Source organism: Oncorhynchus mykiss, unplaced genomic scaffold (genome assembly GCF_057628025.1).
Source record: "Oncorhynchus mykiss isolate SJ-2025 unplaced genomic scaffold, ASM5762802v1 scaffold106, whole genome shotgun sequence".
NCBI lineage: Eukaryota > Metazoa > Chordata > Actinopteri > Salmoniformes > Salmonidae > Oncorhynchus > Oncorhynchus mykiss.
Window position 1 is genome coordinate 981,456 of NW_028322105.1, and position 16,477 is coordinate 997,932.

At 45.6% G+C, this 16,477-nt stretch overlaps 1 protein-coding gene across 9 annotated transcripts in view; it reads left to right on the plus strand.

The window, feature by feature from the left end:
- Positions 1 to 16,477, plus strand: part of LOC110516816 (cullin-associated NEDD8-dissociated protein 1) — a 63,399-nt gene that overhangs the window by 8,567 nt on the left and 38,355 nt on the right. For all 9 annotated transcript variants that reach the window (XR_016493833.1, XR_016493832.1, XR_016493834.1 and 6 more), the window contains exons 2-5: positions 828 to 971; positions 11,175 to 11,329; positions 13,671 to 13,794; positions 14,866 to 15,122. Coding sequence is in view for 6 of the 9 variants with exons in the window: in XM_090228942.1 (XP_090085068.1) it covers positions 828 to 971; positions 11,175 to 11,329; positions 13,671 to 13,794; positions 14,866 to 15,122 (680 nt within the window). In the remaining 3 variants the exon portion in view is untranslated. The remainder of the gene's footprint in view (positions 1 to 827; positions 972 to 11,174; positions 11,330 to 13,670; positions 13,795 to 14,865; positions 15,123 to 16,477) is intronic.

The following is a 16,477-nucleotide window of genomic DNA, read 5'->3' on the forward strand; positions in this document are numbered from 1 at the left end:
AGCGCCCTTTGAGGAGTTGCGGGGGGGACTGGTGATCTTCACAAAATAGATGGCATCATGAGGAAAGGACAATGATGTGGATATATTGAAGCAACTTCTCAAGACACCAGTCAGGAAGTTAAAGCTTGGTTGCAAGTGGGTCTTCCAAATGGAGGTTGATCCCAAGCATACTTCCAAGTTGTGGCAAAATGGCTTAAGGACAACAAAGTCAAGGTATTGGAGTGGCCATCATAAAGCCCTGACCTTAATCCTATATGTGTGGGCAGAACTGAAAAAGTGTGTGTGAGCAAGGAGGCCTACAAACCTGACTCTACAAGCCTGACTCAGTTACACCAGCTCTTTCAGGAGGAATGGGCCAAAATTCACCCAACTTATTGTGTGATCCCGAAACGTTTGACCCAGGTTAAACAATTTAAAGGCAATGCTACCAAATACTAATTGAGTGTATACTTCTGACCCACTGGGAATGTGATGAAAGAAATAACAGCTGAAATAAATCATTGTCTTAACTATTATTCTGACGTTTCACATTCCTAAAATCAAGTGGTGATCGTAACTGACCTAAGACAGGGAATTTTTACTAGGATTACTAGGGTAGGGTAGCCTAGTGGTTAGAGCGTTGGACTAGTAACCGGAAGGTTGCAAGTTCAAATCCCCGAGCTGACAAATCTGTCGTTCTGCCCCTGAACAGGCAGTTAACCCACTGTTCCTTGGCCGTCATTGAAAATAAGAATTTGTTCTGACTTGCCTAGTTAAATAAAGGTAAATATAACATCATAACCCTGTTGGTCTAACTGGGTCGTCTTTCTCCCTGTGTGTTCCTGTAGATTCATGGCCACCAACGACCTGATGTCAGAGCTGCAGAAAGACTCCATCAAGCTGGACGATGACAGTGAACGCAAGGTGGTCAAGATGATCCTCAAGCTACTGGAAGACAAAAACGGAGAGGTCCAGAATCTGGCCGTCAAATGGTGAGAGATCTCTTCTTCTCTCTGTGTGTGTGTGTGTGTGTGTGTGAGGGTTTCCATTCTAAGCTGTTCCATATGTGACAGAAATGTACATCTCTGTTAGAAACTTAGAACAAGGGGGAGATCTAATGATGCAACAACTATCATGGGTTGTTAATATGAGAGATGGCATAGTGGTGGATCCAATAGAACAGGAGAGAGATGACATAGTGGTGGATCCAATAGAACAGGAGAGAGATGACATAGTGGTGGATCCAATAGAACAGGAGAGAGATGGCATAGTGGTGGGTCCAATAGAACAGGAGAGAGATGACATAGTGGTGGGTCCAATAGAACAGGAGAGAGATGACATAGTGGTGGATCCAATAGAACAGGAGAGAGATGACATAGTGGTGGATCCAATAGAACAGGAGAGAGATGGCATAGTGGTGGGTCCAATAGAACAGGAGAGAGATGACATAGTGGTGGATCCAATAGAACAGGAGAGAGATGACATAGTGGTGGGTCCAATAGAACAGGAGAGAGATGACATAGTGGTGGATCCAATAGAACAGGAGAGAGATGGCATAGTGGTGGATCCAATAGAACAGGAGAGAAATTACATAGTGGGGGGTCCAATAGAACAGGAGAGAGATGACATAGTGGTGGGTCCAATAGAACAGGAGAGAAATGGCATAGTGGTGGGTCCAATAGAACAGGAGAGAAATGGCATAGTGGTGGATCCAATAGAACAGGAGAGAAATGGCATAGTGGTGGATCCAATAGAACAGGAGAGAAATGGCATAATGGTGGGTCCAATAGAACAGGAGAGAGATGACATAGTGGTGGGTCCAATAGGACAGGAGAGAAATGGCATAGTGGTGGATCCAATAGAACAGGAGAGAAACGGCATAGTGGTGGATCCAATAGAACAGGAGAGAAATGGCATAGTGGTGGATCCAATAGAACAGGAGAGAGATGACATAGTGGTGGATCCAATAGAACAGGAGAGAAATGGCATAGTGGTGGATCCAATAGAACAGGAGAGAGATGACATAGTGGTGGATCCAATAGAACAGGAGAGAGATGACATAGTGGTGGATCCAATAGAACAGGAGAGAAACGGCATAGTGGTGGATCCAATAGAACAGGAGAGAAATGGCATAGTGGTGGATCCAATAGAACAGGAGAGAGATGACATAGTGGTGGATCCAATAGAACAGGAGAGAGATGACATAGTGGTGGATCCAATAGAACAGGAGAGAAACGGCATAGTGGTGGATCCAATAGAACAGGAGAGAAATGGCATAGTGGTGGATCCAATAGAACAGGAGAGAGATGACATAGTGGTGGATCCAATAGAACAGGAGAGAAATGGCATAGTGGTGGATCCAATAGAACAGGAGAGAGATGACATAGTGGGGGAAATTGTTTTTACCTGTTCCACGAATATGCGCATATGAAAATCATAACTGACATGCAGAATAGTGGGATAAATTGTATGCTTCCCCAAACTTGAAACTCAACGTGCTGCCTATGAAGTCTTCAAACACTGAACAAAAATGTAAACACAACAATTTTACTGAGTTACAGTTCATATAAGGAAAACGGTAAATTTAAATAAATTCATTAGGCCCTAATCTATGGATTTCACATGACTAGACAGGGGTGCAGCAATGGGTGGGCCTGGGAGGGCATAGGACCAGCCACTGGGGAGCCAGGCCCAGCCACTGGGGAGCCAGGCCCAGCCAATCAGAATTCGTTTTTTAACCCCACAAAAGGGTGTTATTACAGACAGAAATACTCCTCAGTTTCATTAGCTGCCCGGTTGGCTGGTCTCAGACAATCCCGCAGGTGAAGAAGCCAGGTATGAAGGTCCTGGGCTGGTGTGGTTACACGTGGCCTGTAGTGGTGAGACCGGTTAGATGTACTGCCAAATTCTCTAAAACAATGTTGGAGGAGGCTTATGGTAGAGCAATGAACATTCAATTCTCTAGCAACAGCTCTGGTGGATATTCCTGCATTCAGCACGCCAATTGCACGCTCCCTCCAACTAGAGACATCTGTGGCATTGTGTTGTGAAAAATTGCACATTTTAGTGGCCTTTTGTTGTCCCCAGCACAAGGTGCACCTATGTAATGATCTTGCTTTTTTTAATCAGCTTCTTGATAGGTCACACCTGTCAGGTGGCTGGATTGTCTTGGCAAAGGAGAAATGCTCACTAACAGATGTAAACTCTTTTGTTTACACTACAAAGCTTTTTTTTTTTTAAACTGAATTTCTGGGATTTTTAATTTCAGCTCATGAAACACTTGTTACATGTTGAGTTTATTTTTTTGTTCGGTGTAAAATAATTGCCTCCACCTTTCCATGGATTTAGACTAGGTTACTCTTTCCATGGATTTAGACTTTAGGTTACTCTTTCCATGGTTGGATTTAGCCTTGGTTACTCTTTCCATGGTTGGATTTAGACTTGGTTACTCTTTCCATGGTTGGATTTAGCCTTTAGGTTACTCTTTCCATGGTTGGATTTAGCCTTTAGGTTACTCTTTCCATGGATTTAGACTAGGTTACTCTTTCCATGGATTTAGACTAGGTTACCCTTTCCATGGATTTAGACTAGGTTACTCTTTCCATGGATTTAGACTTGGTTACTCTTTCCATGGATTTAGACTAGGTTACTCTTTCCATGGATTTAGACTTTAGGTTACTCTTTCCATGGATTTAGACTAGGTTACTCTTTCCATGGATTTAGACTTTAGGTCACTCTTTCCATGGATTTAGACTTTAGGTTACTCTTTCCATGGATTTAGACTTTAGGTTACTCATTCCATGGATTTAGACTAGGTTACTCTTTCCATGGATTTAGACTTTAGGTTACTCTTTCCATGGATTTAGACTTTAGGTTACTCTTTCCATGGATTTAGACTTTAGGTTACTCTTTCCATGGATTTAGACTAGGTTACTCTTTCCATGGATTTAGACTAGGTTACTCTTTCCATGGATTTAGACTAGGTTACTCTTTCCATGGATTTAGACTAGGTTACTCTTTCCATGGATTTAGACTAGGTTACTCTTTCCATGGATTTAGACTAGGTTACTCTTTCCATGGATTTAGACTAGGTTACTCTTTCCATGGATTTAGCCTTTAGGTTACTCTTTCCATGGATTTAGCCTTTAGGTTACTCTTTCCATGGATTTAGACTTTAGGTTACTCTTTCCATGGTTGGATTTAGACTTTAGGTTACTCTTTCCATGGTTGGATTTAGACTTTAGGTTACTCTTTCCATGGATTTAGCCTTTAGGTTACTCTTTCCATGGTTGGATTTAGACTTTAGGTTACTCTTTCCATGGTTGGATTTAGACTTTAGGTTACTCTTTCCATGGTTGGATTTAGACTTTAGGTTACTCTTTCCATGGTTGGATTTAGACTTTAGGTTACTCTTTCCATGGTTGGATTTAGACTTTAGGTTACTCTTTCCATGGTTGGATTTAGACTTTAGGTTACTCTTTCCATGGTTGGATTTAGACTTTAGGTTACTCTTTCCATGGTTGGATTTAGACTTTAGGTTACTCTTTCCATGGTTGGATTTAGACTTTAGGTTACTCTTTCCATGGTTGGATTTAGACTTTAGGTCACTCTTTCCATGGTTGGATTTAGACTTTAGGTTACTCTTTCCATGGTTGGATTTAGACTTTAGGTTACTCTTTCCATGGTTGGATTTAGACTTTAGGTCACTCTTTCCATGGTTGGATTTAGACTTTAGGTTACTCTTTCCATGGTTGGATTTAGCCTTTAGGTTACTCTTTCCATGGTTGGATTTAGACTTTAGGTTACTCTTTCCATGGTTGGATTTAGACTTTAGGTTACTCTTTCCATGGTTGGATTTAGCCTTTAGGTTACTCTTTCCATGGTTGGATTTAGACTTTAGGTTACTCTTTCCATGGTTGGATTTAGACTTTAGGTCACTCTTTCCATGGTTGGATTTAGACTTTAGGTTACTCTTTCCATGGTTGGATTTAGCCTTTAGGTTACTCTTTCCATGGTTGGATTTAGCCTTTAGGTTACTCTTTCCATGGTTGGATTTAGACTTTAGGTCACTCTTTCCATGGTTGGATTTAGCCTTTAGGTTACTCTTTCCATGGTTGGATTTAGCCTTTAGGTTACTCTTTCCATGGTTGGATTTAGACTTTAGGTTACTCTTTCCATGGTTGGATTTAGACTTTAGGTTACTCTTTCCATGGTTGGATTTAGCCTTTAGGTTGCTCTTTCCATGGTTGGATTTAGACTTTAGGTTACTGTTTCCATGGTTGGATTTAGACTTTAGGTTACTCTTTCCATGGTTGGATTTAGCCTTTAGGTTACTCTTTCCATGGTTGGATTTAGACTTTAGGTTACTCTTTCCATGGTTGGATTTAGCCTTTAGGTTACTCTTTCCATGGTTGGATTTAGACTTTAGGTTACTCTTTCCAATGGTTGGATTTAGACTTTAGGTTACTCTTTCCATGGTTGGATTTAGACTTTAGGTTACTCTTTCCATGGTTGGATTTAGACTTTAGGTCACTCTTTCCATGGTTGGATTTAGACTTTAGGTTACTCTTTCCATGGTTGGATTTAGACTTTAGGTTACTGTTTCCATGGTTGGATTTAGACTTTAGGTTACTATTTCCATGGTTGGATTTAGACTTTAGGTTACTGTTTCCATGGTTGGATTTAGACTTTAGGTTACTCTTTCCATGGTTGGATTTAGACTTTAGGTTACTCTTTCCATGGTTGGATTTAGACTTTAGGTTACTCTTTCCATGGTTGGATTTAGACTTTAGGTTACTCTTTCCATGGTTGGATTTAGACTTTAGGTTACTCTTTCCATGGTTGGATTTAGACTTTAGGTTACTCTTTCCATGGTTGGATTTAGACTTTAGGTTACTATTTCCATGGTTGGATTTAGCCTTTAGGTCACTCTGAAGAAAGGAAAAACATGCCTCATAATATGAAATAAAATATTCCGGTTTCAAACAATGAAGTATGTTATCGAAATGCATACGGCCTAAAGCTCCCATTGTAAAGTGGTGGGAGACGCCCTGACAGATTTTATTCCTGCACTTGAATGGTGAATAGGAGACACGCTTCAATTACCAGTTGAGAAATAAAAATAGTAGCTCTTCTTTTATCGAGCACCAAAACTGTTTTGAACACAAACGAATAGCATTTTAAAATGAACGGGCGTATAGAAGCACATGTTTTACTCCGGCAGGAACACGCTGAGGAGCTGCAGGGGAAACACCACTCTGTAGGTTGTGTTGGATACATAAGATGACAAACCAAAATACACACAGGCCAATTTTAATTGCACAAAACTATGCAAATGAACCTATAGATCAATAAGCACGCCGGTCATTATTTTATTATTTAGTAATGGGATTGTTTTTTTCTCCTGGACACTTTGGCCGGCAACAGTTTAAATGTTTTTATTTTTTTTATTTATTTTAGCTTTTCATGTTTTTCTACAACGAAAACCCTGGTGTCTCTGATTGAACTTAGGGCACCGCTATAGAGAGGTTCAAAACATGGCTGTCAAACACCGAGACTGAGAGAGGGGCTGAATCACCTGACTGACTGGCTTGGGCCCTGTGGGAGACTGTCTAGTCCCGAACCATCTGTCTGCCACTGTGTCTCTCTGCCACTGTCTGTCTGTCTGTTGCTATGTCTTTCTGTCTCTCTGATGCTATGTCTCTGCCTCTGTCGCTATGTCTTTCTGTCTCTGCCTCTGTCGCTATGTCTTTCTGTCTCTGCCTCTGTCGCTATGTCTTTCTGTCTCTGCCTCTGTCGCTATGTCTTTCTGTCTCTGCCTCTGTCGCTATGTCTTTCTGTCTCTGCGTCTGTCTCTATGTCTTTCTGTCTCTGCCTCTGCCTCTGTCGCTATGTCTTTCTGTCTCTGCCTCTGTCGCTATGTCTTTCTGTCTCTGCCTCTGTCGCTATGTCTTTCTGTCTCTGTCTCTGTCGCTATGTCTTTCTGTCTCTGCCTCTGTCGCTATGTCTTTCTGTCTCTGCCTCTGTCGCTATGTCTTTCTGTCTCTGCCTCTGTCGCTATGTCTTTCTGTCTCTGCCTCTGTCGCTATGTCTTTCTGTCTCTGCCTCTGTCTCTATGTCTTTCTGTCTTTGCCTCTGTCGCTATGTCTTTCTGTCTCTGCCTCTGTCGCTATGTCTTTCTGTCTCTGCCTCTGTCGCTATGTCTTTCTGTCTCTGCCTCTGTCGCTATGTCTTTCTGTCTCTGCCTCTGTCGCTATGTCTTTCTGTCTTTGCCTCTGATGCTATGTCTTTCTGTCTCTGCCTCTGCCTCTGTCGCTATGTCTTTCTGTCTTTGCCTCTGTCGCTATGTCTTTCTGTCTCTGCCTCTGTCGCTATGTCTTTCTGTCTCTGCCTCTGTCGCTATGTCTTTCTGTCTCTGCCTCTGTCGCTATGTCTTTCTGTCTCTGCCTCTGTCGCTATGTCTTTCTGTCTCTGCCTCTGTCGCTATGTCTTTCTGTCTCTGTCTCTGTCGCTATGTCTTTCTGTCTCTGTCTCTGTCGCTATGTCTTTCTGTCTCTGCCTCTGTCACTGTCTGTCTCTGTCGCTATGTCTTTCTGTCTCTGTCTCTGTCGCTATGTCTTTCTGTCTCTGCCTCTGTCACTATGTCTTTCTGTCTCTGCCTCTGTCGCTATGTCTTTCTGTCTCTGCCTCTGTCGCTATGTCTTTCTGTCTCTGCCTCTGTCGCTATGTCTTTCTGTCTCTGCCTCTGTCGCTATGTCTTTCTGTCTCTGCCTCTGTCGCTATGTCTTTCTGTCTCTGCCTCTGTCGCTATGTCTTTCTGTCTTTGCCTCTGATGCTATGTCTTTCTGTCTCTGCCTCTGCCTCTGTCGCTATGTCTTTCTGTCTTTGCCTCTGTCGCTATGTCTTTCTGTCTCTGCCTCTGTCGCTATGTCTTTCTGTCTCTGCCTCTGTCGCTATGTCTTTCTGTCTCTGCCTCTGTCGCTATGTCTTTCTGTCTCTGCCTCTGTCGCTATGTCTTTCTGTCTCTGTCTCTGTCGCTATGTCTTTCTGTCTCTGCCTCTGTCACTGTCTGTCTCTGTCGCTATGTCTTTCTGTCTCTGCCTCTGTCGCTATGTCTTTCTGTCTCTGCCTCTGTCGCTATGTCTTTCTGTCTCTGCCTCTGTCGCTATGTCTTTCTGTCTCTGCCTCTGTCGCTATGTCTTTCTGTCTCTGCCTCTGTCGCTATGTCTTTCTGTCTCTGCCTCTGTCGCTATGTCTTTCTGTCTCTGCCTCTGTCGCTATGTCTTTCTGTCTCTGCCTCTGTCGCTATGTCTTTCTGTCTCTGCCTCTGTCGCTATGTCTTTCTGTCTCTGCCTCTGTCGCTATGTCTTTCTGTCTCTGTCTCTGTCGCTATGTCTTTCTGTCTCTGCCTCTGTCGCTATGTCTTTCTGTCTCTGCCTCTGTCGCTATGTCTTTCTGTCTCTGCCTCTGTCGCTATGTCTTTCTGTCTCTGCCTCTGTCGCTATGTCTTTCTGTCTCTGTCTCTGTCGCTATGTCTTTCTGTCTCTGCCTCTGTCGCTATGTCTTTCTGTCTCTGCCTCTGTCGCTATGTCTTTCTGTCTCTGCCTCTGTCGCTATGTCTTTCTGTCTCTGCCTCTGTCGCTATGTCTTTCTGTCTCTGCCTCTGTCGCTATGTCTTTCTGTCTCTGCCTCTGTCTCTATGTCTTTCTGTCTCTGCCTCTGTCGCTATGTCTTTCTGTCTCTGCCTCTGTCACTATGTCTTTCTGTCTCTGCCTCTGTCACTATGTCTTTCTGTCTCTGCCTCTGTCGCTATGTCTTTCTGTCTCTGCCTCTGTCGCTATGTCTGTCTCTGTCTGTCTCTGCCTCTGTCGCTATGTCTTTCTGTCTCTGCCTCTGTCGCTATGTCTTTCTGTCTCTGCCTCTGTCGCTATGTCTTTCTGTCTCTGCCTCTGTCTCTGTCGCTATGTCTTTCTGCCTCTGTCGCTATGTCTTTCTGTCTCTGCCTCTGTCTCTGTCGCTATGTCTTTCTGTCTCTGCCTCTGTCGCTATGTCTTTCTGTCTCTGCCTCTGTCGCTATGTCTTTCTGTCTCTGCCTCTGTCGCTATGTCTTTCTGTCTCTGCCTCTGTCGCTATGTCTTTCTGTCTCTGCCTCTGTCGCTATGTCTTTCTGTCTCTGCCTCTGTCGCTATGTCTTTCTGTCTTTGCCTCTGATGCTATGTCTTTCTGTCTCTGCCTCTGCCTCTGTCGCTATGTCTTTCTGTCTTTGCCTCTGTCGCTATGTCTTTCTGTCTCTGCCTCTGTCGCTATGTCTTTCTGTCTCTGCCTCTGTCGCTATGTCTTTCTGTCTCTGCCTCTGTCGCTATGTCTTTCTGTCTCTGTTTCTTTCTGTGTCTTTGTCTCTGTCTGTCACTGTCTGTCTCTGTCGCTATGTCTTTCTGCCTCTTTCTCTCTGCTTCTGTCAGTCACTCTGCCTCTTTCTCTCTGCTTCTGTCAGTCACTCTGCCTCTTTCTCTCTGCTTCTGTCAGTCACTCTGCCTCTTTCTCTCTGCTTCTGTCAGTCACTCTGCCTCTTTCTCTCTGCCTCCGTTTCTCTCTCTCTCATTCATATCGTTTCACAACACTGAGTATTGGACAGTGTTATTGAATAACTCTGTGTTTGCTTCAGTTTGTCTTATTGCATATTTGACATTTTTTGTCTGTGGATATTTCATGTCAGAGCAGCATTGATTTTTATCTTCCTTGCCCCAGCTAGGGGGGACGTGTCTCTGTGCTTATGAGCCAGCGTCAGTGTGATCGTCTCGGCTCTCACGCTCAACAAACCATTTAGAATTAGGCTTTTAAGGGATTATGTGATCAATAAGAAGATGAATTAAAAATGAATCTCTCTCTCTCTCTAGGCTGTATTTCTCTCACATCTCCAATGTTTAATATAGGATACAGTCACACTGCAAGTTTGCCTGCTTTCGTATCGCTGCCATTTTGAAGTAGTAATCTACTCTGTTGTGTGTCGTGAACGCAGACTGTCACAAAGGCGTTGTGTCTCTTTGTGTTCTGGCTGCACCACTATGTAAGGAAACAAAGATATTATCATTTTAAGGCCTTTTTTAGTATTTTTGTTGCTCTAGATTGCATTAAATGACACTTACAGGTGTTTAAAAAAACACCCCGCAAAGATCTGTCGTTAGAGAGATGACGGTTCAGGCGACACTGACCTGGATGGCCAGAACAAGTAGGTTCAACTGATGTACTGCTTTAATAAACAGGTCTCTTCCTCTCTCTGCTGCTGACGACAAGAGGCCCTAAAACTGTCTGTTTGAGCCGCTCTAGGCCTAACTGGTAACATGGTAGTGTTGTTACTCAGTGTGTTTAATAAACAGGTCTCTTCCTCTCTCTACTGCTGACGACAAGAGGCCCTAAAACTGTCTGGTTGAGCCGCTCTCGGCCTGACTGGTAACATGGTAGTGTTGTTACTCAGTGTGTTTTGATCAAACGACAGCCCTGTTTAAACAAGGGACCCACTTCACATGGCTCAGAGTGGGGTCACAACGTGGTGTTATCATGACATTCGATTAACTCTGGACTAGCTTCTGTTGAAACAAGAGAACCAGTTAGATTGTGTTCCAGCCTGGGCCCGTTGGTCAGTAAGGTGAAGGAGTACCAGGTAGTTTATATTGATATATATATATTGTGTTCCAGCCTGGGCCCGTTGGTCAGTAAGGTGAAGGAGTACCAGGTAGTTTATATTGATATATATATTGTGTTCCAGCCTGGGCCCGTTGGTCAGTAAGGTGAAGGAGTACCAGGTAGTTTATATTGATATATATATATTGTGTTCCAGCCTGGGCCCGTTGGTCAGTAAGGTGAAGGAGTACCAGGTAGTTTATATTGATATATATATATATTGTGTTCCAGCCTGGGCCCGTTGGTCAGTAAGGTGAAGGAGTACCAGGTAGTTTATATTGATATATATATTGTGTTCCAGCCTGGGCCCGTTGGTCAGTAAGGTGAAGGAGTACCAGGTAGTTTATATTGATATATATATATTGTGTTCCAGCCTGGGCCCGTTGGTCAGTAAGGTGAAGGAGTACCAGGTAGTTTATATTGATATATATATTGTGTTCCAGCCTGGGCCCGTTGGTCAGTAAGGTGAAGGAGTACCAGGTAGTTTATATTGATATATATATATTGTGTTCCAGCCTGGGCCCGTTGGTCAGTAAGGTGAAGGAGTACCAGGTGGAGACTATAGTGGACACACTGTGTACCAACATGCTGGCAGACAAGGAGCAGCTCCGAGACATCTCCAGCATCGGACTGAAGACGGTCATAGGAGAACTGCCCCCGGCGTCCAGCGGTAAGTACCACCCTGACCTCTGACCTCTGTACCCCGATCACTTTTCCACTAGACACGGGCCTTCACAAAGCTGATCTTGGATCAGTTTTTCCTTCTCGTTTTAGTTCATGATGAGTAAGGTTATGTGGACCAGAGGGCCCGATCCATGATCTGATGGACTATCCCCTCTAGTGATGGTGTTGTAGTGTGTTAGGTAATGATCTGATGGGCTATCCCCTCTAGTGATGGTGTTGTAGTGTGTTAGGTAATGATCTGATGGGCTATCCCCTCTAGTGATGGTGTATTAGGTAATGAACTAATGGACTATCCCCTCTAGTGATGGTGTTGTAGTGTGTTAGGTAACGATCTGATGGACTATCCCCTCTAGTGATGGTGTTATAGGTAATGAACTGATGGACTATCCCCTCTAGTGATGGTGTTATAGGTAATGAACTGATGGACTATCCCCTCTAGTGATGGTGTTATAGGTAATGAACTGATGGACTATCCCCTCTAGTGATGGTGTTGTAGGTAATGATCTGATGGACTATCCCCTCTAGTGATGGTGTTGTAGTGTGTTAGGTAATGAACTGATGGACTATCTCCTCTAGTGATGGTGTTATAGGTAATGAACTGATGGACTATCCCCTCTAGTGATGGTGTTATAGGTAATGAACTGATGGACTATCCCCTCTAGTGATGGTGTTATAGCTAATGATCTGATGGACTATCCCCTCTAGTGATGGTGTTGTAGGTAATGATCTGATGGACTATCCCCTCTAGTGATGGTGTTGTAGTGTGTTAGGTAATGATCTGATGGGCTATCCCCTCTAGTGATGGTGTTTTAGTGTATTAGGTAATGAACTAATGGACTATCCCCTCTAGTGATGGTGTTGTAGGTAATGATCTGATGGACTATCCCCTCTAGTGATGGTGTTATAGGTAATGAACTGATGGACTATCCCCTCTAGTGATGGTGTTGTAGTGTGTTAGGTAACGATCTGATGGACTATCCCCTCTAGTGATGGTGTTATAGGTAATGAACTGATGGACTATCCCCTCTAGTGATGGTGTTATAGGTAATGAACTGATGGACTATCCCCTCTAGTGATGGTGTTGTAGGTAATGATCTGATGGACTATCCCCTCTAGTGATGGTGTTATAGGTAATGAACTGATGGACTATCCCCTCTAGTGATGGTGTTATAGGTAATGAACTGATGGACTATCCCCTCTAGTGATGGTGTTATAGGTAATGAACTGATGGACTATCCCCTCTAGTGATGGTGTTGTAGGTAATGATCTGATGGACTATCCCCTCTAGTGATGGTGTTATGGGTAATGAACTGATGGACTATCCCCTCTAGTGATGGTGTTATAGGTAATGAACTGATGGACTATCCCCTCTAGTGATGGTGTTATAGGTAATGAACTGATGGACTATCCCCTCTAGTGATGGTGTTATAGGTAATGAACTGATGGACTATCCCCTCTAGTGATGGTGTTATGGGTAATGAACTGATGGACTATCCCCTCTAGTGATGGTGTTATAGGTAATGGTCTGATGGACTATCCCCTCTAGTGACGGTGTTATAGGTAATGAACTGACGGACTCTCCCCTCTAGTGATGGTGTTGTAGGTAACGATCTGATGGACTATCCCCTCTAGTGATGGTGTTGTAGGTAATGATCTGATGGACTATCCCCTCTAGTGATGGTGTTGTAGTGTGTTAGGTAATGATCTGATGGGCTATCCCCTCTAGTGATGGTGTTTTAGTGTATTAGGTAATGAACTAATGGACTATCCCCTCTAGTGATGGTGTTGTAGGTAATGATCTGATGGACTATCCCCTCTAGTGATGGTGTTATAGGTAATGAACTGATGGACTATCCCCTCTAGTGATGGTGTTGTAGTGTGTTAGGTAACGATCTGATGGACTATCCCCTCTAGTGATGGTGTTATAGGTAATGAACTGACGGACTCTCCCCTCTTGCTAGATGTCCTCCTTACATCCTGGTTAATCTCCAGCTGTGTTCAGGCCTTTCCAAGTCATGTGGAGGGAGACATGGAGAAGAGAGCATCTGTTAACAGCTTAGCTGCTTCCCCATCACCTCCAGGCATCAGCCATCTTGGCTGACAGCAGTATGACTCATTTAGCTCACTCAGCCTCTTTCTGTCGCTCTCTGTCTTTCTCCTCTCCTCTCCAACCCCCTCCCCCTGTTTCTCTCCCTCCTCTCCAACCTCCTCCCCCTGTTTCTCTCTCTCCTCTCCACCCCCTCTCTCTCCCTCTCTCCTCTACCCCTCCGTCTCTCCTCTCCTCCACCCCTCCGTCTCTCCTCCACCTCTCCTCTCCCCCCCCCCAGGCTCGGCCCTGGCTGCCAGTGTGTGTAAAAAGATCACAGGCCGTCTGACCAGTGCCATCGCCAAGCAGGAGGATGTGTCAGTTCAGCTGGAGGCTCTGGACATCATGGCTGACATGCTCTGCAGGTTGGTGTGTGTTCTCCACTGTCTGACGATTGGGGTGTGTTCTCCACTGTCTGACTGTTGGTGTGTGTGTGTTCTCCACTGTCTGACTGTTGGTGTGTGTGTGTTCTCCACTGTCTGACTATTGGTGTGGTGTGTTCTCCACTGTCTGACTGTTGGTGTGTGTGTGTTCTCCACTGTCTGACTATTGGTGTGGTGTGTTCTCCACTGTCTGACTGTTGGTGTGGTGTGTTCTCCACTGTCTTACTGTTGGTGTGGTGTGTTCTCCACTGTCTGACCTCTGACCTGAACCCAGGTTGGTGTGTGTTCTCCACTGTCTGACTGCTGGTGTGTGTGTTCTCCACTGTCTGACTGTTGGTCTGGGCCCAGGTTGGTGTGTGTGTGTGTGTTCTCCACTGTCTGACCGCTGGTCTGGACCCAGGTTGGTGTGTGTGTGTGTGTGTGTGTTCTCCACTGTCTGACCGCTGGTCTGGACCCAGGTTGGTGTGTGTGTGTGTGTGTGTGTTCTCCACTGTCTGACCGCTGGTCTGAACCCAGGTTGGTGTGTGTTCTCCACTGTCTGACCGCTGGTCTGGACCCAGGTTGGTGTGTGTGTGTGTGTGTGTTCTCCACTGTCTGACAGCTGGTCTGAACCCAGGTTGGTGTGTGTTCTCCACTGTCTGACCGCTGGTCTGGACCCAGGTGTGTGTGTGTTCTCCACTGTCTGACCGCTGGTCTGAACCCATTATAGACTATAGATGGCCCTTTGTCATTGGATTACTTTATTAGTCAGTTGGATATCTAAATGTATTTCTGATTTCTGCCTGTAAAAATGAGTTTGGGACGGTCCAGGAATGTTCTGGAGTTATGTAACTGTTTCTGGACCAGGACGGTACAGTATATTTGACAAGACGGGACAGGAATTAATTTTCACTCCTGGTGCCAACCTCTAGTCTGCTGGTGAACTTTCACCCCTCCATCCTGTCCTGCCTGCTTCCACAGCTGACCAGACCCTACGTAGTCTATCATACCGCCTGATGACACTACATAACACTACTTAACATAGTGCTAACCTCTCTCCCTCTCCTCTAACAGACAGGGTGGTCTCCTGGTGAACTTTCACCCCTCCATCCTGTCCTGCCTGCTCCCTCAGCTGACCAGCCCCCGCCTGGCGGTGAGGAAGAGGACCATCATCGCTCTGGGTCACCTGGTCATGTCCTGTGGGAACCTGGTGTTTGTGGACCTGATTGAACACCTGCTGTCAGAGTTGTCTCGTAACGACTCCATGTCCACCACCCGTACCTACATCCAGTGTATCGCAGCCATCAGCAGACAGGCCGGACACCGGATCGGTGAGTTTCACGGAGACACACTGGGGAGGCGATAGAAGTCAATGTTGATAACGTAGTGGAATATCTTTCATTTTTCTAGTCGAACGGTTGACACAGAAACCCTGCTGTAATTAGTATTTCAATTTCAGGACATTTTGGACCTTTTTTTTTTTATATTTGGAAATGTCAAACAATTTAGCCAACATTTTCCCAGTTAATTACCCCTTCTTTAGGTGGCAGGGTAGCCTAGTGGTTAGAGGAAGGGTAGCCTAGTGGTTAGAGGCAGGGTAGCCTAGTGGTTAGAGGCAGGGTAGCCTAGTGGTTAGAGGCAGGTAGCCTAGTGGTTAGAGGCAGGGTAGCCTAGTGGTTAGAGGCAGGGTAGCCTAGTGGTTAGAGGCAGGGTAGCCTAGTGGTTAGAGGCAGGTAGCCTAGTGGTTAGAGGCAGGGTAGCCTAGTGGTTAGAGGCAGGTAGCCTAGTGTTTAGAGGCGGGGTAGCTTAGTGGTTAGAGGCGGGGTAGCCTAGTGGTTAGAGGCAGGGTAGCCTAGTGGTTAGAGGCGGGGTAGCTTAGTGGTTAGAGGCGGGGTAGCCTAGTGGTTAGAGGCGGGGTAGCCTAGTGTTTAGAGGCGGGGTAGCTTAGTGGTTAGAGGCAGGTAGCCTAGTGGTTAGAGGCGGGGTAGCTTAGTGGTTAGAGGCGGGGTAGCTTAGTGGTTAGAGGCAGGTAGCCTAGTGGTTAGAGGCGGGGTAGCTTAGTGGTTAGAGGCGGGGTAGCTTAGTGGTTAGAGGCGGGGTAGCCTAGTGTTTAGAGGCGGGGTAGCCTAGTGGTTAGAGGCGGGGTAGCCTAGTGGTTAGAGGCGGGGTAGCCTAGTGGTTAGAGGCGGGGTAGCTTAGTGGTTAGAGGCGGGGTAGCTTAGTGGTTAGAGGCGGGGTAGCCTAGTGGTTAGAGGCGGGGTAGCCTAGTGGTTAGAGGCGGGGTAGCCTAGTGGTTAGAGGCGGGGTAGCCTAGTGGTTAGAGGCGGGGTAGCCTAGTGGTTAGAGGCGGGGTAGCCTAGTGGTTAGAGGCGGGGTAGCCTAGTGGTTAGAGGCGGGGTAGCCTAGTGGTTAGAGGCGGGGTAGCCTAGTGGTTAGAGGCGGGGTAGCCTAGTGGTTAGAGGCAGGGTAGCCTAGTGGTTAGAGGCAGGGTAGCCTAGTGGTTAGAGGCAGGGTAGCCTAGTGGTTAGAGGCAGGGTAGCCTAGTGGTTAGAGGAGGGTAGCCTAGTGGTTAGAGGAAGGTGGCCTAGCGGTTAGAGGCGGGGTGGCCTAGCGGTTAGTGGCCTGGCTGTCGGAGACGGGGGGTGGCCTAGCGGTCAGAGGCGGGGTAGCCTAGCGGTTAGTGGCC